This window comes from Trachypithecus francoisi, unplaced genomic scaffold, assembly GCF_009764315.1.
Source record: "Trachypithecus francoisi isolate TF-2019V2 unplaced genomic scaffold, Tfra_2.0 Contig00626, whole genome shotgun sequence".
In the NCBI taxonomy this organism is placed as follows: Eukaryota; Metazoa; Chordata; class Mammalia; order Primates; family Cercopithecidae; genus Trachypithecus; species Trachypithecus francoisi.
In genome coordinates this window covers 24,541-49,294 of record NW_022680774.1, presented here as the reverse complement: position 1 = coordinate 49,294, position 24,754 = coordinate 24,541, and the positions used below count along the sequence as shown (strand labels likewise).

Sequence of the window (24,754 nt, the reverse complement as noted above, 5' to 3'; positions counted from 1 at the left end):
CTCCAGCGTGGGCAACAGAGTGAGATTTTGTTTCCAATATATATATATATATATATATATATATATGTGTGTGTGTGTGTGTATATATATATATATTTATTTGAAGTTTTATCCAATGAGAGCAGGTGTTCCGGAAGACCTCATCTAAACACAGAATCAGAATGGGGGGCCCATGTCACACCTGCCATTTTTTCATCTTTACAGCTGGGCTTTTCTCGTCTTCTCTGCTGGACTCTGCTGTTTCCCACAAGGTCTTCAGAGAGTCTGCCCTGAATCCTACAACCAGGAGATGAGAAGCACAGAGTGACACCAGCAGGAGAACATAAAGATGCGGTGACAGTTGTCCTCCTCCTGCAGAGTCCAGAGCAGTGCACTCCTACCGCTGGTGCCCTAGCTAAGACTGGGCGCCAACAGGCCCGATGATAGTCTAGGAGTGCTGCAGTCAGGGTCCCCACAATGGGCACCCAGCCTCTGCCCTTGCACTCTGCATGAGCGTGACCGTTGTCACCTCAGAGCCCCTGGGTACAGATCAATGCATCTTACCACAGCTGCATGTGAGGAAGGACCATGTGAGTCCCAGGAAACAGCTGAGGCCCTGCAGGGGGAGGTGGCCAGGACCGAGACCTGATGTCTCTGTGGAGAATCGTCTGTGGGTGTGAGTGGCACTGTGGGGTCAGTGCCCGGGTTCTGCTGCTCCCCCTCCTCAAAGATCAGGGCCCGAGCAGGGGCTGGCATGTGTGTGGCACCTGGAACTGCAGGGCCACCACCTTTGTGTGAGGCCGTCATGGGGACCTGAATATGGTGTCGTGTGCAGACCCCGCCCATCCGTTGGCCCCAATTCCTGGCCAGCTTCTGCCAAGGTGAGAGGGTGGAATTTGGAAGGTGGCTGTAAGCTGAAGCCTGTCCCCCGGTGGCTGACATACAGTGGTGACACTCCCTGTGTGGGGGAAAGAAAGAGAGATCAGAATGTTATTGTGTCTATGGAGAAAGACGAAGACATAAGAAAGTCCATTTTGATCTGTACTAGGAAAAATTCTTCTGCCTTGAGATGCTGTTAAACTGTAACCCTAGACCCAACCCTGTGCTCACAGAAGCATGTGCTGTATTGACTCAAGTTTTAATGGATTTAGGGCTGTGCAGGATGTGCCTTAGTCAAAATGTGTTTGCACGTCCTGGACTCCAGGCTGCCAGCTGCCTGTCCAGGGTCTGAATGTCCTACTGTGACCTGTTTCCTCACCTGGCCCAGAGGACAGATAGGGAAGGCTTGTTTTGAGGATTAGGCAGGGTAATCCCAGTCAGCCCTCATTAGCTTACCTATCCTCCAGGTCTTTTTGGTTTCTTTTTTCTCTTGTTATGAAACTCTGGAGAATTGTCCTCCAGCCTGTCTTCAGCTGGGGAGGTGGAAAGGCTGGACCTTGCCCTTGACTTCAGGGCCCCTTCTGGGTGCCCCCTTCTCCTAGGGTTTTTAAAAGAATATACTTAGCAACATACCCTGTACCTGAGAGAGCTGCAGAAAACCTCCTGCGTGTCCAAACCAGAACACTTTGTTCCCTGACCCCGGACCCTCATCACACCCCAAAGCCCAAATACTTTCAGGTGGCCAGCTTCAGACAAGATTCTGAACTCAATGCTTGTTTTCTGAGGTCTACACAGGCCCGTATGATGGGGCTACCTCCATTCTACCCTATGCCTCCCCCAATCCATTAGGGGCCTCAACCCCAGTGATCCCTAACTGGGAACAAGGTTCCTCAGGCAAGGAATGCAGCCCTCCCCAGGATGCTAGCCTGGTCATGTCCCAATGGACATCAGTCCTGGAGCAAGAGGTCCAAGGTAGGGAGTTTCACCCCCCATTTCACTAGGTGTGGTGACATTTCTGGGTTCCTAGCCTTCAAGATGGGATTTCTTTACTGGGCCACAGTGGGGGAAACCGAGGCACAGGGCTGGTGAACAGTAAAGAAAGAAAACCTCTGTGACTAGGAAACGTGTCACTTGCCCAGCACAGCCGCTCCAGGATAGCACCCTTTGGGATGTACCGTTGAGCTGTTCCTGGCACGTGGCGTGGCACTGGTGTGGAGGTCAGCAGCTTGTGGAGTTGGGGGAGGGGGTGTTGGCAGGAGCGGGTAATTTTGGACCCACCATGGGGAGGAAGGGGACATTGCCCCTTTCCCCACACCTTGGGCACAGCAGCAATTTTCTTCTCTGATGTGTGTGGGCACCAATGCCTATGTGGGTGTGGGTGCGTCCTCCCCTTTTGTTGATGAAGAACCTTCCTGCAGCCATTGGGGTGGGTATGGGCACCACACGTGCCTGGAAGCAGGGTGGTGCCTGCGGAGGCTTGGCTACTATATGTCTCCCTGCCACCTCCCCAGGGGAAGTAGGCCCTGTGCCCTAGTGTCCCTCATATCCAGTCCCTCACATTCTTCACTTGGCATCTCTCTGCCTGATTCTTCCAACTCAGCCCCTGCCAGGTTTCTCCAAGCCCTGTGGGCCCTGGGATGGGATTAAAGGAGGCAGCAACTGTGCTGCCTGCCTCTGCCTGAAGTCAGGGATCCCTGGCCGCTACTGGCATCCGGTGGGCAGGGTAGGTGGGGAGGTCATGGGTCAGCTTTTCCACTCCCTAGCCTGCACTGGCTAAGTCACCAGGTGTAACTGGCCAGGAGGCTGATCTGTGTCCTCCACAGTCCCTTGATGCATTATATTGAAGCCAATCCTTGTGTGAATGACTTGACCTGTTGTTACCGCCCAGATCAAACCAGAACCGGAAGACTGTTGCACTTGGACCCAGAGCCTGGGGCTGAGGCTGCCGTGACCACCCTGTTCTCTTCCTTCTGGGGTCCCCAGGAAGCTCCCAGGACTGAATGATCCCCATAAAACACAGTGGCCAGGATGGGAGGGCTGGAGGTCAACTCCCCCCCGCCCCTGCCACCACAACCAAGAGGCCCCCATGGAGGTTGGCCCTGAGCTGTGGGTCCCTGTGGGATGCAGGTTCCCACGGACACTTCAGGGGGTGAGCGTGGGTCCTGGCTGATGGGAGCCTGGTGGACACTGGGTGTGTGGGGCCTATGTAGGTGGGTTGGACAGCACTGGGCCTAGCCAGGGAGCCAGGGACTGGTGTGGCCAAAGTGGGTAGCAATATGTTGCCAGAACAAAACTACAGTGCAACCAGCCCAGCTGGTAGGGAGAAGGAGGCCTGCCTAGCAGGACCATCCACCCCTGTCCTGGCCCCAAGCCCAGACTGCCTGCCTGTACTGGACATTGCCTGGTCCAGGAGGCCTGGGCATGTGGGTCAGGGGGTGTGTCCCTGGGTTCCAGACTTTGGTGGACCCTTGGGAACTGAGCATCCTCTGGGCAGGAGGAGGGCCCGCGGTCCACTGTTTGCATGTGCCCCTGGGGGTGTGCCCCCACCCCAGCTTCTCAGCCCGCACGGGGACGTGGCCAGGGCTCCTCACCTGCTCTGTGGCTCCAGCTCTGAACAGCTCACTGGTGACTCTGACAGCTTCCTCCTCAAAGGATGGGTCCTCGTCTGTGGGAATGGGGTGTCCCAGGCCCCCTGCAGGCAGGAACCCACCCCCAGCTCCTCTGCTGGGCTCTCCTGGGCTTTCTTACCTACTGGCTTGTGAGAGCCGGGTAGCCAAACTTGGTGTGCTGTTTTTATCTTGGGCTCTTTCTTAGTGTGTGTTTTCTGTAACTACTGCCGTGTAGTTCTTCTATATGAGTTTTAGGTAGAGAATCTTGCCCAGCCAGAGGTCCCCCATCCCAGAGAGCCTCCACTTTGGCGCCCCCGGGCTGGTCCTGCCTGTGCTCCGCTTGGTGTGAGTGTTGAGTGTGATGGATCCACGTGGCTACTTGACCCTGCATCTCCTTCCTCCTTGTTGCTGAGGCCAGTTCTGTTCTCTCTTTCTCCACCTGAACTGCATCTGAAGCCAAGATGAAGGATGAGAAGTGGCTGCTAAGAAGGACCCTCCTGCAGCGAATATGCTGTGAGGAGGCTGCGCTGGCCCAGCCTGTCATTTCGTTCTCTAAGCTCATTCCAGAGGTCGGCCAGGGGCAGCCTGTCCCTGCCTGCTCTTGTGACCCGTGAATCAAGAATGGATTTTATATTTCCAAATGGTTGAACAAATAAAAAACTAACACTTCATGACACTGAGAAGTTCCATGTCCATAAGTAAAGTTTGATGGGGGTGCAGTCATGCCCATCTCTTCACAGGCCACCTGCAGAAGGCTGCTGTGGTGCAGCCATGGCAGAGTTGCGTCCTTGAGACAAAGATCAGTTGGCAAAGCTGAAAATACTGATTCTTGGCTCTTTAGGGAAACAGTTTCCAGTCCCTGGTTTAAAGGTTGTGTGTCAGGACCCCAGGATCTTGGTCAGCTTGTTCTTCACTCAGGACCTGCTGTGGCCTTCGCTAGTATGTCTGCAAAGTCTGCGTGCTATGGTGCCTCTCATGGGGGCGTTGAGCTCTGTCGTGCTAGATTTCAGGGTGTCTGCCTCATGGTCACCTGTCTCACCAATAGACCCTGTGGCCAGATTCAAACTAGCAGGAAGAGTTGGTCTTTGGCAGCAGGGATACCTTCGAGCTGAGCTGCCACCCACCCTAAGGTGGTCCCATGATACCCACTGTCTGGGTCAAGGTTGGGGCAGCGCTGGTGTCCTGAACGGCCCTGCGATGTGGATCGTAATAGCCTGGGGGGAGAGGGGGTTGCTATTACTCCCCATATTGTGGGGAGTGCCTCACCCCCTGCGATGTGGATCATAAGAGCCAATTACTCCCCCCTGCAATGTGTGTCTATTATTAGCAGTCTCTTTTGTTCAGGATATTAGGAACAATTTCACAGGATGCGTGTACACAGCCTGCGACAGGAGAACGAATACAAATCTCTGCACCTCCGCATAATAGGAACCATATCACACAATAGGCGTATACCTTTTGGGAGATTTGGGGTAATGTCCTCCTGTGTTTCCCTGAATATTCGGAGACACATCACAGGGCGGCTGTGCACCTACTACTCTCTCGGCAGGAACATCATACTTTACCTACTGGAAATGAGGAGCAATATCACAGACTGGGTGTCAAGCCACTGTCATATTGGAAGTAATATCACGCTCTCCCCACAAGTTATGAGGAACAACATCACAGGGGTGTGTACCTTCTCCGGTAGTGGGAGTAGGATCATCATCTCTTCCTGTAGATGCCAGGAACAATATCACAGGGTGGGTGTACACCACGTGTGTTTTTGGAAGCAATGTCATTCTCTCTTCTAGGTTTTACGACTCATATCACAGGCGGGGTGTACACCCCTTGTTATATTGGATGGAATCTCATCCTCTTTCAACTTGTATCTTTAGAACAATATCCCATGGGGGCTGTCCATCCCTTCAATATTGGTACTAAGACCATCTTCTCCTTTCCTGGATATAAGAAACAATATCACAGGAGGGTGTACACCCCTTGCAATACTGGTGCTAATATCATCTCTCCCCTGTGGTTATTAAGGACAAAATCCCAGCTGATAGTACTCCCAATATCCCAGAAGGTGCACACACACCTGTGATATAGTTCCTAATATCCAGCGGGAAAGCGGCTGATTTCACTTTCGATATCGCAGTGGGTGTACACCGCCCCCAACCCCGGGGAATCGTTCCTAATATCCAGGCGGGAAGAAGATGACATGGCTGACAGTATCGAAGGGGGTGGACACCTCTTCAGTGATATGGTTCCTCTTATCCAGGGGGTGAATGGATGATATTACTCCCAATAAAGTAGGAACCGTACAGCCACCCTGGGATTTTGTGGCACACACGGAGCAGGGGCGTGAGAAGGCCCTGAGTCACCGCAACTGCTCATCCAATGCCCCCCGGCCCAGCCGAACACTGGACTCTGTGCTGGGTGCATGGCTGAGCCTAACATCCTTCCTCCCAGTCTGAGGGACCTGGGACTGAACACTGACCACAAAGGTGGCCCAGGCTGTGGCAGAGGGAAGCCCAGGAGCCTGTGGGGGGCCCAGGAGGCCCCTGACTCAGCTGGGGGTGGGAGGCAAGGGCATCCTGAAGGCGTGGCAGCATCCTAACTAGATAGGAAGGAGCCAGCCAAAGCACGTCTCTGTGTGTGCCTGTGCGTGGTTGTGTACCTGTGTATGTGGTTGTGTGTGTGCCTGTCTGCATTTGCATGTGCATTTTCCATGTGCCTAGTGTGTGCAGCAGCTAGTGAGTGGCAGGCTGAGCCAGGACACACCTAACCACCCACCTATTCAGGGCTCACTCTCACGTGTAGACTAAAGGGGACCGCATTTTAGAGGCAATCGGCAAGGATGCCCATTTACCCCTGCCTCTCTGCCAGCCTTCAGGCGCCATCCAGCCCAGCTTTCTCTCCCACTTCTCTGGGCCCTCGGTCCAGAGCCTCCTATACAAGGAGGAGGGTGTGGCCTTGGAAAGACAGCCCAGGAGTAGGCCAGCCGGTAGTAGGCCACGCACTCGTTCAGCCGGTCCCCTGGGGTGTAGGCCAAAGGGGCAAGTGTGAAGATGTGGCTCCCTGGGGCAGTCAGGCACAGGCCCCTCAGGAGCAGGTATGCAGACCCGGGGCAGCACCTGGCTTGCCTCCAGGCACCTGCGGTCACCTGGGCAGCTCTGGCCAGTCCCTTCCGGTTCCCAGACTCACTTTCCATCTGTAAAGCAGAACAATAAGGCCTGCCCTGTCTACTGTGAGGCTTTGGCAAAGTCGGGCTTGGATGGCCCAGCTCTGTGCCTACACATAGCCACCTGCCTTTGCTCACTGGTTTTAACCAGGGGAGCCCAAAACCCATGCAGCCCAGGTGCTCCCGGGCACCCCGGCTCCATGCAACCCACAGACGTGACATCTGACTCCTCCTGGGTGTGTCACGATCAGAGCCCCTCACCTTGGGGAGTCACTGCGTGCCTGAGCTCCAGGTCCCCCCACAGTTGCGCAAACCCAGCTAGGCTGTCTCTGATGTCCTCCCCTTTGCAGGGCGAGTGCTGTGGAGCCTGCATTCAATGCATTCCCACACAGCTGCACATCTACTCTGTACTGGGCCCCAGGGCACAAGGCCCTGGGACATGCGGCCTGCCCAGGCTTCCCTGTCTCTGGAGGAGGACAGACGACCTGGCACAGCACCAGGGGATGCCCGGCCTTAAGGGGCAGGCTGCTGGAAGGGGAACTGAGATTTCATCAGCCAGAGAGTTGTGTGGTTGATGAAGGTGGAAAGGGCACAAGACAAAGGGAATGCGCCACTCAGCCTGGCACATACAGGGACCGAGATGCCTGGCATGTCTGGAAGGCAGAGGGCACAGTGGGCGGCCCTTGTGATCAGCAGCGGGAAGAGACAGAGGAAGCAGAGCTCAGCCAGGCAGGGAGCTCTTCGCTACGTGAGAGACCTCGGGCTGTGCCCCACGGCCAGACAGGGAAGCCAGCTGGGCAGATCTGCCTGCCTGGACAGGAGACCGGGAAAATCCAGCAGCTGTTTCAGCTCCTGCCCTGCAGACATGGAGGCTCGGCTCTGGCAAAGTGTGGGTCCTGGGAGGGCGGGCGCTCAGGGGACTTACCCAGAGTGATGCTGACAGCTAGGACCATGTGGACAAATTCCAAGCCCTCCTGGGGCTCCTCGAGCGTGGCCAGCAGTACCACCGGCTTGTTGCACAGCTGCGGCTCACCTTGCGGTTGCCCGTAGTCACTGCCAGGGGCAGAACCCGGTCCTACCACACAGGCAGGTGGGGTCAGGCTTCCCGCAGCACCCACCTTGCCCAGCCACCTCCTCAGAGCTCAAACATGTGCTTGGAGCTTCCCACGCCCCAGTTACCCGTGCACCTCCACAGAGCTCTGTGCTCTGGGATAACGCATGGTTCAGACACCCAAGTTGGGGGCTGAAGAGTCATCTGAGGCCCATTCAGCTACACCTGGCAGCCTCAGAGCAGCCTCTCCCACCAGGGCACCGGGGGTCTGACTGGGGGGAGCCAGCACTCCTCTCTGCTCTAAAAACACCACATTTATCTGTGCCCAGAGCTGAGCTCAGAGGAAGGGAGAAGCCGTCCCCGTTTCGGGGTGCATGCAGATCTCAGCCCTGGCTCTCCCACTGACATGCTGTGTGTCCTTTGACATGTCCCTGTGCCTCTTGAGCCTCAGTGTCCTCATCTGGAAGATGGGGACAGGACTTCCCGCTCATGATTGCTTGAGATCATCAGGTGCAAAGGGTAGAGCTGCTGTCATGTCCAGACCCGAGCGTTTGTCCTGGGCAGGGGCACGGTCAATATCATTCCCAGCGAGATCACTGGGAAACTAAGCATGTGCATGCCTCCAGATGGGAGGCCTCTGCCCTGCCACACCTGTGCCTCAGCCCTCCAAGTGCCCCCCCTGAGGCCCACCCACATCAGCCCACAGGCCAGCTCACCTGGTAGAAGGACACAGCTTTCTCCCGCTCCCAGGCCCCATTGAAGAAGATGTCTCCAGTTGCCTCAAACAGCTCCACCCCAGGTTGGAGTCGCCTGTGTACAGGACCACATTCCGTGCCACCTGAAAGGAGGCAGAAGTTCCCTCAAGACCCACACCTGGCGAGGTGGCCACACCCACCTTCGCCAGCCTCCTTCCTCTCACACACTGTAGGTACACCTGAGCATTTTTCAGACCTGTGCATTAGGGCTGCCCCACCACTGGCATGAGGACAATGAACTGATGCACCCGAGTGTCAGGAGGTGACTAAGCAGCTGCAGCCCAGGAGCCCGACACCTGTGAATCCTACCACCAGGGCTAGCCCTAGCCCACCCCCCCTGCACTCAGTCTCCGTGGCCCCCAGATTGCTGGGAGCCCATCCCCTGGTTCCTTTCTGTGTTGCCACATCCCTGCCACAGCTCAAGGCCACACATCAACAGTGTTTGTGGGTGGGCCTGGTCTCCTCTTGGCCATGAGCTCTTGATCCTTCTCCTCAGCTCAAGGAGGTATACAGCAGGTGCTCAATAATAAAAGCTTCACCAGGCTCGTGGGCTTCACAATTTGTCCCAGATCACACTGTGTTTGGGAAAGCCTCTGAAAACAGCCGCTATGATAGATTCATTTTGTAAGGAGATGTGCCACGTGTCGCTTGGAGCAAGTTCTTCTGTGTGTTAACTGAGTGGTCCCATTCTTTGAGCATGTGCTGTATACCAGCAGGTGCTAGGCACTGTGAGGGGCCACACCTCTGCCCTCAGGGAGAAGATGCTGGCCACTGGGGGAGGATGTGAGGGAACCAGTTAGAGAGAGGTAAAAGGCACACAACGGGTGCTCAGCAGTGGCTTAGGAATGAGTAGATGGATGGATGAATGGATGAGCAGATGTATAGACACATGGATGGGTGAGTGGGGGCGTGGCTGGAATGATGTGTGTATGTCTGTATGTATGGGTGAGTAGATTATGAATGGGTGGAGGGTAGATGATGTGTGTACATATGGATGGATAGATGAATGTATGGATAAACAAATGGACAGACAGATGAATGGAGGAATGGATTAATAGATTGGTGGGTGGATGCATGGATGGACAATAGGTGAGTGGATGGATGGATGTTGGATGGATGTATGAATAGATGGGTGGATGGATGATGGATGGATGGAAGGATGAACAGGTGAATGGATGGATAATGGAAGGATGGATGGATGATGCATGGATGGATAAAAGAATGAACAGGTGAATGGATGGATGATGGAAGAACAGGTGAATGGGTGGATGATAAAAGGATGTATGAATGATGGATGGATTCTGGAAGGCTGGATGGATGAATGGATAAATGGATAGATGATGAATGATGGAAGGATGAACAGGAGGTGAGTGGATGGATGATGGATGATGGAAGGATGGATGGATGATGGATGGATGGATGGATATATGGATGAATGGATAAATGGATGGAAGGATGAATGATGGATGGAAGGACGGAAGGATGACCAGGTGAATGGATGGATGATGGATGGATGGATGGATGGATGGATGGATGGAAGGATGAACTGATGAATGGATGGATGATGGATGGATGAACAGGAGGTGAGTGGAAGGATGGTGGAAGGATGGATGGATGATGGATGGATGGAAGAATGAACAGGTGAATGGATAGATGATGGAAGAATGGTTGGATGAATGGATGGACAGACGAACAGGTGGATGGATGGTGGCTGAATGGATGGATGATAAAAGAATGGGTGAATGATGAATGGACGGATAGATGGATGAATGATGGATGGATGAATGAAAAGATGAACAGGTGAATGGATGGATGATGGATGACGGATGAATGGAAGGATGAGCAGGCGAGTGGATGAATGATGGATGGATGACGGATGGAAGAATGAACAGTTGAATGGATGGATGATGGAAGGATGGATAGAAGGATGGATGAACAGGTGAATGGATGGATGGACGGGTGAATGGATGGATGATAAAAGGATGGATGATGAATGAATGGATGGGTGGGCAGGTGAATGGATGGATGGAAGATGGTTGGATGGATCGAAGGATGAACAGCTGAATGGATGGATAATGGAAAGAAGCATGGATGGATGGATGGATGGAAAAACAGGTGAATGGATGGATGGATGATGGATGGATAAAAGGATAAACAGTTGGATAGATGATGGAAAGATAGATGGAAGGATGGATGGATGGATGGACGGACAGGTGAATGGATGGATGGACAGGTGAATGGATGGATGATAGATGGAGGGATGGATGATGGATGGATGGATGGGTGGGTGGGTGGAAAGACGAACAGGTGAATGGATGGATGATGGAAGGATGGATGGAAGGACGAACAGGTAAACAGATAGATGATGGAAGGATGAATGGATGGGTGGATGGACAGGTGAATGGATGCATAAACAGGTGAATAGATGGATGATAAAAGAATGGATGAATGATGGATGGATGAATGGACAGATGGATGGATGGATGGAAGGATGAACAGGTAAATAGATGTTAGAAGGATGAATGAATGGATGGACAGAGAGTGAACAGCAGAGAGGCCCTCCTGCCTCCCTTGCCACTCACCTGGATGTACAGGTCCACCAGCTCGCTCTGCCGCAGGATGTAGTAGATCTTCCCTGCTTGCAGCCAGGCATGCGCCTCCTCTACTGGAGGTGAATGGGAATCCCCAGACTTTGTTTGGTGTAGTCCAGAGTGGATCTGTAGGTCCTGGAATCAGACACAGGTGTCAGAACAAGGGCTCTCATCCTCCTGGAACCAGTCTGCCTCCTCCTGTGCGTCTGGTGACAGATGAATCTGGAATGTGGGGACTGGGAACGGCCCTCTTGTGTGTGCAGTGTTCTGCCCTTCCCAGGCTGCTGGGAGGGCCAGGGTGAACACACACAGCATGGAAAAGATGAAGGACATCCTTCTGAGGGAATCGAGCATCATGCTGCCCTGTGGCAGGAGGAGTGTGACAATCCATCTCCCCTGCCTCCCAGACATGGCCTGTGTCTTCTCCAGACGCACCAGGAGCCGTTAGTGTTCAGAGGCTACCTAGGTCGATGGTTCTCAAGGTGTGCAGGCATCACAGTCACTCGGAGGCCTGTCTGTATAGCTTGCTGGCCCTGCCGCCAGAGCTTCCGGCTCCACAGACCTGGGGCAGGCCCCAGAACTCCCACTTGCCACAAGCTCCTAGGTGATATAGATGCTGCTCTGCTGGTCCAGGGACTACACTTTCAGAAGCATGACTCTAGCACACTGGCCCATTTTCCTTCTGTGAACCTGAGGCCAAGACTGGAGCCAGTCTCCCGGGTCCCCATGGAATCTGGCTCCTTCCCTGCTCTCTTAGTAAGTCCGACACTAGAGAGGCTGTGTGTGGGGTGGCCAGGGCCACCCCACCAGGTCAGGATGCTCGGGGGAAGCCGAGTGGGCCACATATGGGACGTGAGACCGTGAAACCCTGCCCCAGGGAAGCAGGTGATACAGTTGGCTCTGTCTTCTGTGGGAGAGAAGCCACAGGTGGCTGCTGTGGTCACATTTAAGGGGACAGATGAAGGCCAGGAGTGAAGACTCGGGGCAGGCAGAGGTCAGATGACAAAATCCACCAGAGTAGGAAGAACAGCCCAGAGTGCACATACTGCCTCTGCTGGGGTTGAGATGACCTTTGACCCAAAAAGCGAGGCTCAAGCTGGGACTCACGAGCCAGCAGCAGCCCTGGGACGACCCCAGACCCACCAGCTCAAAGCATCTGATGCCAAGGAACCAAATGATCCAAAGGAAAGGGGCTGATGGGGCCCTGGGCCAGCTTCCCTGTGCCCCCTTCCCTGCCCTGCCCCTCCCAACCCCTTTGTCCCCCTCCACACCACCACCACTGCAAAGTCAGCTCTCACCACTTGGTGCCCAGGGACAGGTAGAGCTGACTGATGGTCTCCAGGAGCTGCCCCCTCCAGCACCTTGTTGGTCACCTTGTGGCCAGAGAGAGTTGGAACTCGTGGGAGAGGACAAACTGGGCCTCGCTGGGCATGACGACGCTGTAGAAGTAGCACAGCCACTGGACGGTCCGCAGCTGGCCTGGGCAGAAGACAAAATGGAAGACGTCAGCCTCCCAGCATCGAAGCGAGGCTGGCTGGGCTCAGAGGCCCCTGCGCTGTGCTTGTCTCTTTCACACCTCTGTGAACCTGGGCCCCATAGGCGGGGAGCCTGAGCTCAGACAGGCCATGTACCTATACAAGGGCAGACACCAACCACACCGTGACATGGGCACAGCTTGGTGCAGATGCTCATGGTAGAGGCTGGCCTTCTTTACAACTCCCAGGGCCGAGGTCCTGGCCAGGCTCGGCCCCTGCACCAGCCAATCTATTTCTGCTTCACAAAGTCCCTCTGGCAAGGACCAGGGCCGCCTTCAGCCTGAGCTGATGAGGCCAGGGGCACAAGTAGCCCCTGTCGCAGATGGAACCCTGAGAGAGCAAAGCCAAGCCTCATGTCTGCCACACATGGCATCATGTTGGGGGAATGGGGTTCAAAGCCAGCCCCTGGTGTTCCCACACATGCTTCTCTCATGCAACCAGTCTCCAAAACCATAGGCTCACTGGCCTCTCCCAAAGCCACGGTGCTGGGAACAGTGGAAAGCTTCTGATTTTCTAGTGTCAGAAACATTCCGAAGATTAACACCGGAAACCAGGTACGCCGAATGGACATCTGTCACACACGCCCCCCAACGACAGCTGAATACACACTCTCAAGCGCCCATGGGACATTCCCAATGACAGACCATGTGCCAGGCCACAAAACGAGCCTCAGTGAATGGAGAAGGACTGAGACCAAAGCAGAAGTGTTCTTCAGCTGTACTGGCACGAACTGGAATCAAGAGTGAAGGAAAGTGGGAAATTCAAAATATGTGGAAATTACACACTCCTAAACAACCAGTGAGTTAAGAAGAGACCATCAGGGAAACTGAAAAGTAATTTGAGAAGAATGCAAACAAATGCACAGCCCGGGCCAGCACGGTGGCTCCCGCCTGTCATCCCAGCATTGTGGGAGGCCGAGGCGGGAGGATCGCTTGAGTCCAGGAGTTTGAGATCAGCCTGGGAAACATGGCGAAACCTCGTCTCTATAAAAAAATACAAAAATTAGCCGGGTGTGGTGGTGCACATCTGTAATTCCAGCTACTCGGGAAGCTGAGGCATGAGAATGGCTTGAACCTGGGTAGAAGTTGCAGTGAGCCAAGATTGCACCACTGCACCCCAGCCTGGGCAATGGAGCAAAACCTAAAAAAAAAAAAAAAAAAAAAAAATAGCACAGCGTATCAAAAACTCCAAGATGCAGCTAAGGCAGTGCTGAAAGGAAAATTTATAACTGTAAATGTCTACATTCAAAGAAAGAAGAAAAATCTCAAATCAAAAACCTCACCTTCCACCTTGAGAAACTAGAAAATGAACTAAACCCAAAGTGAATAAAAGGAAGAAAATAATAAACCTAAAAGTGGAAATGGGAAGTAAAAATACAGAGAATGGAAAAACAAAAGAGATAGTCAACAGAACCAAAAGTGGGTTTTTTGAAAATAATAACAAAATTGACAAGTCTTTCACCAGACTGACCAAGAAAAGAAAGATGGGACACAAATGACTCAAATCAGAGACTGAGCACCATGGCTCATGCCTGTCATCCCAGCGCTTTGTGAGGCCGAGGTGGAAGGATCGCTGAGGCCAGCATTCAAGACCAGCCTGGGGGAACATAATGAGACCCCATCTCTAATAAAAAATAAATAAATAAACAATGACAAACCCAAGTTTCTAAAATCAGAAATGAAAGAGGAAACATTATTGCCGACCTGACAGAAATAAAAGGATTCCATGAAAACACTACGAACAATTGTACACCAACAAATCAGACCATCTAGACACAACAGCCAAACTCCTAGAAGGACACGAACTACCGAAAGTGACTCAAAAGTGAACACAAGTAAGCATGTGGGGTATCAACCCCACCCTTGGTCTCCTCGACCGTTCAGCGCAGGGTGGGGAGACAGGGACACATGATCTCTATTCCCTGGCCTGCATTTCCAAGTCTGAATCCCCCAGCACCCTGGGGAGGCCTCGTAGGAGGAGGTGCCACAGGCTATTGTGCCAGGAGCCACCGGAGGCTGCAGTGGGGGCTGGGGCGCTGGGCTCCTGGAGGGTCTCCTTCCAGTCAGAGAATGCCCCTGGGGAAGAAGCCTGGGTATGAACCCCTCACCCCTCCTTGGGAAGATGTGTGGGACTGGGGCCCCTTCACACGGTCCTTTCCAAAATCTCATCCCTCCTAGGGCCAGGAGTGGGTGCCAGGCCTGTGCTGGGAAATGGGCAGATTTGGCCACAGCCCCTGGGGCTCTGGTCCAAGCCACAGGAGGCACCTCTGAGTGGTCTCACTGTGCCATGACAAAGTGCTGCAAGGCAGAGAGGACTCAAGAGTATCCCTTGTCTCAGCCATTTCCCTGGACTCAACTTCCTCATCTATTCTGTGGCCTAGATTTCGGACAGCACTGCCCACCTACTGTCCGTTTACTGCTCAGTGTGCAGTGACTGTTCGACAGCACTCCATGGCTCCCCAGTGCTCTTGGGGAAAAGGCCAAGCCACAGCCTGAGGCCCCAGGCCCTGCTTAGCTCTCCAGAAGAGCTTCTCACCATCCAGCAACCCACCCACTCCCAACTCTGCACCTCCCTGTATGAGCCCTGCTCACTCACCCCCCCACACCCCATTCATCCCCGCTCACACTCCCGCTCACTCACCCCCATCACACCCCCGCTCACCCACCACACTCACTCACCCCCGCTCACAACCCACTCATCCCCGCTCACTCACCCCCACTTGCTCACCCCTGAGCCTTCACACAGGCTACACCACCAGCCCCTCCCCCACCACCAGCCCCTCATCCACACCCATTACTTGACTAAATCCTCTCAACCCTCTGGTCCCAGACTAAAGAGGCTTCCCTAATTCGGGGCCAAGTGCTGCCCCGCCATCACGCCACTCACCCTTTTGTGGCTTCTCTGGCCTGAAGCTCACGTTCCCACGCTCAGCACCTGCTTCCCAAGGACCCCACAAGCTCCATTTGTGGGTTGGGCCTGGCACACTCTGTACGAACTGCTTTTGCATGAACTGCTCTGTGGCTTTGGGCAATCACCCGCCCCTGTGTCCTCTGTGAAGTGGGATGACAGGTGAGCAGGGCTGCCGAGATCCCAAGCAGATAACACAGGCACCAGAACTGGCGTTCAGGGCCTGGCTCATGGAGGGGCCCCAAGTCCCAGCTCAGCAGAGCCTGCCTTGATCCCAGGGTTATGGCCAGGGATTCCCAGCAGGCAGGACTTTCCGTGCTCAAGGCAGGATGGTCCCTGAGCAAACCGGAAAGAGCTGGCTGCCCCAGTAGGGCACAGAGGGCCTGGCCCTGAATGGGAACTGCCTGTCTCCAGGGCGCTTGCCAACATCTGCTGCTGGCCATGACTCAGCACTTTTGATGGTGGAAAAACCACCACTTGTTTCCGAATCACAAACCCCAGCTGTGCCCTGACCCGAGTGGCCCCAGAAGGCGCACAGGAGGAACTAGGGCACTCACTGTCCACGTGGTCCATCTCCACGGCGACCAGAAGGGCCCACTCACAGTAGCCCTTGCCCTGCTGGGCCGGGTCCTGGCGGGTGCAGAGGTGACCCAGCTGCAGGAGTGGGTGAAGTCCCGGCCACACTCCAAACAGGGAAACCTCGAGAACAGACGCGCGGCCTCCAGAAGGTAGTGCTGGGCCAGCCTGCTGGCACCCGCGTGCAGGCACAGGGTTCTGAAGTTGGCCAGCACCACAGCCTGGTTCCTCCTCTGGCCCAGGTCCCAAACCACCCATAGGGCACGGTAGTAGCCCTCGGCTGCCTGCCTTGTCCGGCCCGTCCTCTTCAGAGTCACGGCCACCATGTTGGCAATCACACCTTCCTGGTCCTCGCTGGCCACCACTGCATCCTGGACAGACTGCAGAATGTTCAAGGCCACCAGGATCTGCCCATGAAGCACGTGCAGCCAGGCCAGGGCCACCAGGGAGTCCACGATGGCACAAACTCCGGCAACAGCACTGGCTTCCACCACCTGCGTCATGAAGGTGATGGCCGGGCCGTGGTAGCCATGGTGGCTGTACAGCTGGGCCAGGCTGGCGTGGAGAAGGCCACGCAGAGCCTGGCCTGTGCCCAGGGTTAGGGAGGCCAGCGCTCGCCTGAGGTAGTGGGAAGTCTGGGTGGGGAGGCTGTGGGGCTGGAGGGCGTTCTGGAACACCAGGTTCACGCTCCTCAGCGAGCCGGCCAGCGAGTCCTGTGTCCTCAATGAGGCTGTCTTGACACAGCTCAGCACCAGGTGGGGCAGACACTTTCGGCTGTAGATGTCAGCCAGGAGCAGGGAGCAGTCTGAGAGCCACGCAGCGTCTGGGGCTCCGGAGTCCCTGTGCAAAAGCAACAGCCGCTCTAGGAAGGACAGGGCCTCCTCGGGCTGCTTGAGGTGCACGTGGTGCCTGGCCAGCAGGAAGCAGGCCCGGGCCTCGGCCTGCAGGCTCTGACCACCCACCGCCCACTGCAGCGCCAGCTGCAGGAGCTCCCCGTCCGCCTCGGTGCTGCAGATGTGGCCGGGCGTCCCCAGGAGCAGGGCCATGGCTTTGGGAACCACCTGTGTAAAGTTCTCCCGGTTCTGCTTCCAGTAAAGGCTGGTCAGGTTGGCGTACACAGCCACCACCTGGAACAGGTCCCCGAAGCTGCCGTCCAGGGTCCCCAGTGTTTCCTCAAAGTACACCCGGGCCTGGGACAGCTTGAGCCTCCTGCAGCACAGCCACTCCAGGAGGAAGCAGAGCCTGGCCAGGGCCATGAGGAGGCCAGCTTTCTTGGCCGCCCCTCGGGCCTGTGCCAGGTGCCCAGCCAGCTCCTCCTAGTCGCTAAAGCTGCAGAACATGCCGCTCAGCTATGGCAGCGCCACGTTGTACAGGCCACGGAAGCTGGCCTTGTATCCGGAGGTGTTCAGGAATAGCAGCCGTGAGCTCAGGGCCTCTGGATCCTCCCAATCGTCTTCAGCTTCCAAGCAGAAGGAGGGCTCCTCGGGGTCCTGCAAGCTCACGTTGCTGGATGCCGCACAGAGACCCCAGGACGCTGGCTCTTGGGGGCAGCCTGGGCAGGCCTTGCATTGTTCCAGAACATCCCTCACCTTCGGAAGGGTCTCCTGTGGCTCCAGGCCCAGGCAAGGTGGCGGTATTTCTGCAAGTCACAAAAATACCTAGACAGATTAGAGTCCAGCAGTGAGTCCTTGGTCCACTGGGGGCAGGGTCCCCGCATCCCCGCCCTCTGTGTCCCTGGTGCAGCTTGCATTAGCCCTGGAGAATTATGTGCAATGCAAACCCGGGGCCTGGAGCACGTAGGAACTCCAGCACTATGGGGACAGAGAGAACACGCAGGCCCGTGGCCCGACTCTCCTACGAAATCACCCTCCTGTCCTGCTTTGTTGCCCACCTGACAGCATGGTTGAGGAGACTAGTCAGCTCAGCGATCCCTCAGAGATGCCTTTCCTTTAGAAAGAATCAAAGCCTTCTAACTGGACCCATGTGTATGCAGCACCACAACTACAAATGTAACTTCTGTCAGCATATTGGGCCTCCCGGTGGGGTACAGGAATCCATGAAATCCTCAACAGCCAATCAGAGCTATTGATCAGCTCAAAAGCTGCTATGCAAAATTGGTAAAGCCACCGACAGCACAGGACAGGGGTGTTGTACCCAGGTACCAAGCTCTGTGCAGGGAAACGGACCATCCCTGCAGGAAGGATGGGAAAGCTTCCAGGCCCCTGTGGCCACCTTCACCTTGGATGGTCTGAAAACCTGAAGCCCACAGTTCCTAAAGGGTTAACAAAGGCCAGACTGCTCAAGCAGTCCACTGGCACCTGCTGTCTTTAGTGGATTCCTAGCCAAAGCCCCCTCCCAGAGGTGAGCAAATGAGCGCATTTCCTGTTGGAAAACCTGGGATGAAAGGAGGCATTACAGGGAAGGAAAAAACTAGATTTAAACAGACTCTTTTTCAAGCTCACGTGTAAAAACTATTTTCAATACAAACTGTCTCCTTATTCATCTGTAAAGCCTTGGAATTAAAAAATAAATAATATGATTTAGAGGCAAATGTCTGACTTGACTTCACTAGATTAGCTAAGAAATCTCCCCCACCCGGCAGAGGCACACAGCCCCTCCCAGCCACTACCCTGGCCTCTGGGGCAGCTGGAGAGCCATATGCCTTTGCTCCAGGGACTTTGGCAGAGGGTGGAACCACCCCCTCCCTGAGGCTAAACCTACTACAGCCTTCCCTTCCCCACTGGCTTCCCAGGCCTCCTCTGGGACCTTGTGCCTGCATCCCAAATGTACTGGGATGGATCCCATTCCCAGAGAACTTCCAAGGGCCCTAGGTGCATCCACATCACCAGGCTGTTCACATGCGGACCCTGTGTGAGGGGAAGAGACAGAGCCCCAGAGCGGAGATGGGAGGGTCTCCCTGAATCAGCCCCTCAGGAAAGAGCAGACCCTTCAGGGACCTCAGTTGAGGCCCCTGCAACCTAAGGCCCTGAATTCTGCTACCCGCTGAGGGCAGTGTGGCCTCCCATCTCTGAGGCAGAGCACAGGGCGAACTGCAGCTTCTCCAGGTCATGAGAAAGGAACCCATAGCTTCATGTGGGCCCCAGCAGTGGAAAGGATGTCCCATCTCGGTCGAGGACCAGGCGGGGGCCAGCATGTTCATTGGAAGAAGTGTGGGACCCCACAGCCTCCAGTGTCATTGTAGACGAGAGGTTCAGGCCCACCTCAGTCAACATCCCCCAAGCCCCCAGCCCGCACCACAGAGGGGTGACAGCCGCATCCAATGCCAACCATACTCAGCTCTGTCACCTCCCCCGGCGTTACCCCAAGGCCCAGCCCATAACCAGAGAAAGCCTGAGCCACCTGCAAAACCCACCTTGTTCCTGCGGCTGCTCAGTCTCAGCTTCCTCTACTGAGTCTGGCAAGGGAGAAAAGAGAAGCAATCAATCCCCCCAGCCAGCACCTCTGGTCCCATGTCAGGTTGAGCTGGGTGTCGGTGCTGCAGGGTGAGAGCATTGCAGGGTGCGGGGATTGAAAGTCATATCATCCTCTTCCCTCCTGGATCATGGGAACAACATCACTGGGGGGTGTACACTTTCTGCGATATTGGGAGTAACATCGTCTTCTGTGCCTTGGAATATTAAGGACAATATCACGGGGGGAGCGGGTACATCTTCTGCAATATTGGAATAATATTATCCCCTCTCCCCCTGCATACTAGGAAAGATATGAGAGTGGGTGTTCACCTCCTGCGATATGGGGATTAATACCATCTTCTCCCCTTTCGGATATCAGGAAGAGTATCACATGGGGGTGTACAGTGTCTGCGATACTGGGAGTCATATCAACCTCTCAGCCTTGGAATACTAAGAAGGATATCACAGGGTGGATGTACACCCCCTGCCATATTGGGAGTAATATCAGCCTCTCCTCTCCATGGATATCCCAGGCTGGATGTACGCCTCCTGCTCTATGGGGAGTCATATCCTTTCCAGGATCCTCATAACAATATCACAGGGCGGATGAACACAGCCTGCGATACTGGAACTATTATCATCCTCTCCCCCTCTGGATACTCGGAACCATATCACAGAAGAGCTGTATCCTCCCTGCGATATTGGAGTAATATCATATGCTTCTTCCATGAATATTAGGAGCAATATCACCGGGTGGCTGTCCGTTCATTGCTATGTTGGGAGTCATGTCATACTCTACCCCCTGGAGATTAGGATCAGTGTCACAGCGTGAGTGTACACCTACTGCGATATTAAAACTAAGATCATGTCCTCTGTCCCTGGATATTAGGAACAACATCACAGGTAGGTGTACACCTCCTGCGGTATTAGCAGCAATAATATGATTAATTAGTAAACATCAATGATCGATTTTAATAATTATCAGGCCGGTCTCGAACTCTTGACCTCAGGTCATCTGCCTGCCTCAGCCTCCCAAAGTGCTGGAATTACAGGCGTGAGCCACCGTGTCCGGCCAACACTTCTTAACATCTCTTTTTGGACCTCAATTTAGCATGCCCAAAACGCACTTTTGATTCCCCGTGCTATAACCCACTCCTCCCATAATCTTCCCCATCCCAATAACAGCATCTCTAGTCTTCCAGTTACTCAGTCCAAAATCCTTGACATCATCCTTAAAACTTCTTTTTCTCTCTCGTCATCCAACCCATTTAAACTCTCCTTTCAAAATATATGCCAGACCTAACCACTTCTCACCTTCCTCATCATTTTCAACTAGGTCCAGCCCTCATCATAGCGCTCTGGGTTACTGCAAAAGCCTCCCAATCGCCAGGCACAGTGGCTCATGCCTGTAATCCCAAGCACTTTGGTAGGCCAAGGCAGGTGGATCATCAGACGTCAGGAGTTCAAGACCAGCCTGGCCAAAGTAGTGAAACCCCTCTACTAAAAATACAAAAAATTAGCCGAGCTTGGTGGTGGGTGCCTGTAATCCCAGCTATTCGGGAGGCTGAAGCAGGAGAATCACTTGAACTCAGAAGACAGAAGTTAGAGTGAGCTGAGATCGTGCCATTGCACTGCAGCCTGGGTGACTAGAGCGAAACTCCATCTCAGAAGGTTAAAAAAAAAAAAAAGCCTCCAAACCCACCTCTCTCCTTCCGACTTTCACCCTGCCCTGCATTCTACCTTCCACTCTCAAACATTTCAGAAAAAAAAAAAATTATATCTACAGAGAGAGAAAAAGAAAGTACAAATGGGGTGAAATGTTTGGGGAACCTGAGGGAAGACCATACGGGAATTCTCTGTACTATTTTTGCAACTTTTCCGTAAGTCTGGATTATTTTGAATTCAAGAGTTAAACAAAGGAGAAAAAAAAAAAACTATCTCCCTTTGTGAATCCATCCTGTCTTTCCCCTGGCAACTTAAGGACACTCTCAACTAAGCACATCTATTTTTTCATGAACCCTAAAAGAACCCTTGCCTAGTTTTGACTTTCTGTGCTTGGCAGAAGGGTGTGTGTGTGTGTGTATGTATTTCATATATACGTGTGTGTGTATATATATGTGTGTGTGTGTTGTGTGTATGTATAGAGAGGGAGAAATATATATGTGTGTATATATAAATATATATTGTATATTTACAATGGTAATATATATATGTGTGTGTGTGTGTACATATATTACATACCCCATAGCCTGTCCTTAACCAGTTCTAAACTTAGTGGGGAAAATACATACCTAAGCAGAGAATTTCAAAATAATATGATGAATATTTTGATACAGGAATGTGTTACTATGGAACACGCTGCTAAGACACAAAACCTCCTAGATAGGACAACGAATGAATGAAGTTTTGCACCTATAGTCACTCCCTCTGATATCCCCACAAACGTTTATAGTTATATGCATTTGCTTTCCCCAGGACCCCCGTTTCATAAGGGTTACTCCTAAAGCCTTAGCAAGTTCCTACTACAGCTGGCACGCATGCCATTCAAGAAACAGTGGCTGAGGCCGGGCGCGGTGGCTCAAGCCTGTAATCCCAGCACTTTGGGAGGCCGAGACGGGCGGATCACGAGGTCAGGAGATCGAGACCATCCTGGCTAACACGGTGAAACCCCGTCTCTACTAAAAATACAAAAACTAGCCGGGCGAGGTGGCGGGCACCTGTAGTCCCAGCTACTCGGGAAGCTGAGGCAGGAGAATGACATGAACCCGGGAGGCGGAGCTTGCAGTGAGCTGAGATCTGGCCACTGCACTCCAGTCCGGGCAACAGAGCGAGACTCCGCCTCAAAAAAAAAAAAAAAAGAAAGAAACAGTGGCTGAGTGAATGACGAGTTAAGAACCATTTGTCAGCCAGTGCTCAGTAACACAACATGCACTGGTATGCAAATTATATTTTTGTTGAAAGCAAGGGCAGGATCACAAATTATCCTTCCAGAGAAAGCAAACCTCAAAAGCTTCTTTACCTAATAAAGCACATTATAAGAAGCTCCCCTTATATAAAAGAAAACCTCCTCTTCGTTATCAATGGCATGTAAACCTAATAAGCCTCCGCCCCTGATGACATCTGTTCCATCCCCAGGGCTAGATAAAGGAGGTTCCGGAAACCCGGGTAGTTGTGAAGGGGGCTCCCAGCTCTGACAGTCTTGAACCCTGCGGGCGCGGAGGTCACACAGCAGAAGAACAACCGAGGGAAGCATCATCAGGCTTTGAATATGTTTGAACCAGAAACGGCAAATAGGCTTCAACCAACTGAAGACACCAGAGATTCACGGTGGCCACCTGAGGGCTTGTGCTCTTAAAAAACAAAACTTTAAATTAAAATTAAAAAATTAAAAAAGCAAGGGGTCAAGAATCCATCAGGTCTGACTGAGACGTGTATCAGTGACTAACACCCCATATGGCAAAAGTACTCCAGTGCGCTTTGGGTCCTCACAGCTTCAGCAGTATTCAAAGGCGTGTGCTTCCCTAAGACTAAGCCACGGGAATAGCCCCAGCAACACTGCCAGGAGAAACGTCTAACACGGATTCGGCTAGAAATACAGTTGTCTTTAACAAATTACCACTGAATAAATCCTGACTTATTAGAGCCTGCGAGAATGACATTCTCAATGATAACGGTTATCACTACAATCTCCAAACATCTGCGATCCTGCAAGGAGGAACTGTGACAGCGCAGGCCACGTGTCCAGAATGCTTCCCAGACTGCCTGTTACAGAATAAAAGAAATGAAACCCCCTAAGAATGTCTTCACTCACATTTAGCCAGTTGTTCCTTTGTGTGCATCTCTGTGCTAAAATGGCCATTCTTCCCCACAGCCTGAAGTCATATGCTGAAATAAACGAGACTCACATGAAGCCAGAAACGTGCAGATGCGAGGAAACCAACACAACCGAAATGGGCTGGAGCGTGTGGCCAGGAGGATGGTACTTCCCAGGAAGCAATTACTTCATCTCTGCCCATGAAGCAGGCAGTTGTCACTGTGCCCCAGGCCCACACCAGCCACTCAAAGTAGGTTCTAACCAAACTACCTCCAACAATCAACATAAATACACCACACTATTGGCTTCTGAAAGGACACCTTACAACCAACAAGAAACTGTAAGCACAACTTTGAAAAAGTGTGCAACTAAAAGCCTTGGAAAGGGATAAACACTGCCACATTTTGACTCAAATACTGTTAGGTGGTAGCACCACAATAATTCGCTGAAACAAAAGAATGAATGAGGAATACGTTTATATAGGAATCAGAGGAAGCACGACTAATCATTTAAAGAAATAGGTCAAGAAACTGTTAGGTTCAAATGCTACCTTGAGACACTGTCAGGGCCTTATGCAAATTCACTTCTCTTGGTCCTGTTTTGGACTAGGGAATCTGTTGCTTCCCAAAGCCTTCCTTCTGTGATTCCAGCCCAGATTTTAGGACTGCTCTCCCACTTGGTATATGAAAGCACTTTCTATGTATAATAGCAAGAGTACATTTCTGTGTTGAATGCGGTTTGGGACCTACTCTATGAGGAAGAATGTCATCATGTAACTTTAAGCATGATGATAAGGCGCACTCTAGATAAGGATAACACATAAAATGTGGCCATACACCTGTGCGTGCCTGGCAGGGAGATGGAGAAGTCTCATTTAATGAAGCCGGGGTGCCTGTTGCACCTGAACATTCTCAGTCCACGTCAAGTTCACAACGTCCTTCTGACATCAAACCACATGTATCCCATACATTTCCATACTTTCTACCCAAGATTAAAATATGCAGAGCACCGTGATAAAGCCTCCATCCCCAGCATGTTGGCTCTTATTCTGTAGAATTCCATACTTGAGGTGCAAAATGATCACTTTGTGAAAGAGCCGCACAGGAGGGAAAAGGTAGGGAAGGTAGGGAAGAGAGCAATGTCAGGCCTCTGAGCCCAATCCAAGCCACCGCATCCCCTGTGACTTGCAAGTATATACCCAGATGGCCTGAAGTAACTGAAGAATCACAAAAGAAGTGCAAATGCCCTGTCCCGCCTTAACAGATAACATTCTACCACAAAAGAAGTGAAAATGGCCGGTCCTTGTCTTAAGGGATGAGATTCTCTTGTGAAATTCCTTTTGCTGGTTCATCCTGGCTCAAAAAGCTCCCCCACTGAGCACCTTGTGACCTCCACTCCTGCCCACCAGAGAACAACCCCCCTTTGACTGTAATTTTCCTTTACCTACCCAAACCCTATAAAACAGCCCCACCTTTATCTCCC

At 53.0% G+C, this 24,754-nt stretch overlaps 2 protein-coding genes and 1 long non-coding RNA gene across 3 annotated transcripts; all 3 read right to left on the bottom strand.

The window, feature by feature from the left end:
- Positions 1–201: 201 nt before the first annotated feature.
- LOC117087202 lies at positions 202–4,019 on the bottom strand. The gene is made up of 3 exons (XR_004438725.1): positions 3,450–4,019; positions 1,315–1,456; positions 202–937 (listed from the first exon to the last, which is right to left on the bottom strand). It is a non-coding gene; the product is annotated as an uncharacterized LOC117087202 (long non-coding RNA).
- Positions 4,020–6,682: 2,663 nt separating this feature from the next.
- LOC117087205 (SH3 domain and tetratricopeptide repeat-containing protein 1-like) lies at positions 6,683–12,693 on the bottom strand. Its single transcript, XM_033217137.1, has 5 exons — positions 12,686–12,693; positions 12,326–12,506; positions 11,019–11,162; positions 8,398–8,519; positions 6,683–7,683 (listed from the first exon to the last, which is right to left on the bottom strand). The coding sequence occupies exons 1-5, from the start codon at positions 12,691–12,693 to the stop codon at positions 7,476–7,478; spliced, it is 663 nt and encodes a 220-aa protein (XP_033073028.1). The 3' UTR covers positions 6,683–7,475.
- Positions 12,406–19,464, bottom strand: LOC117087199 (SH3 domain and tetratricopeptide repeat-containing protein 1-like; the record flags this gene model as incomplete). Its single annotated transcript, XM_033217114.1, is given in 4 exon segments — positions 12,406–12,506; positions 15,449–16,131; positions 16,134–17,684; positions 19,419–19,464. Coding segments are annotated over 3 exon segments (2,031 nt in total), but the record flags the coding sequence as incomplete, so codon positions are not given.
- Positions 19,465–24,754: the final 5,290 nt, after the last annotated feature.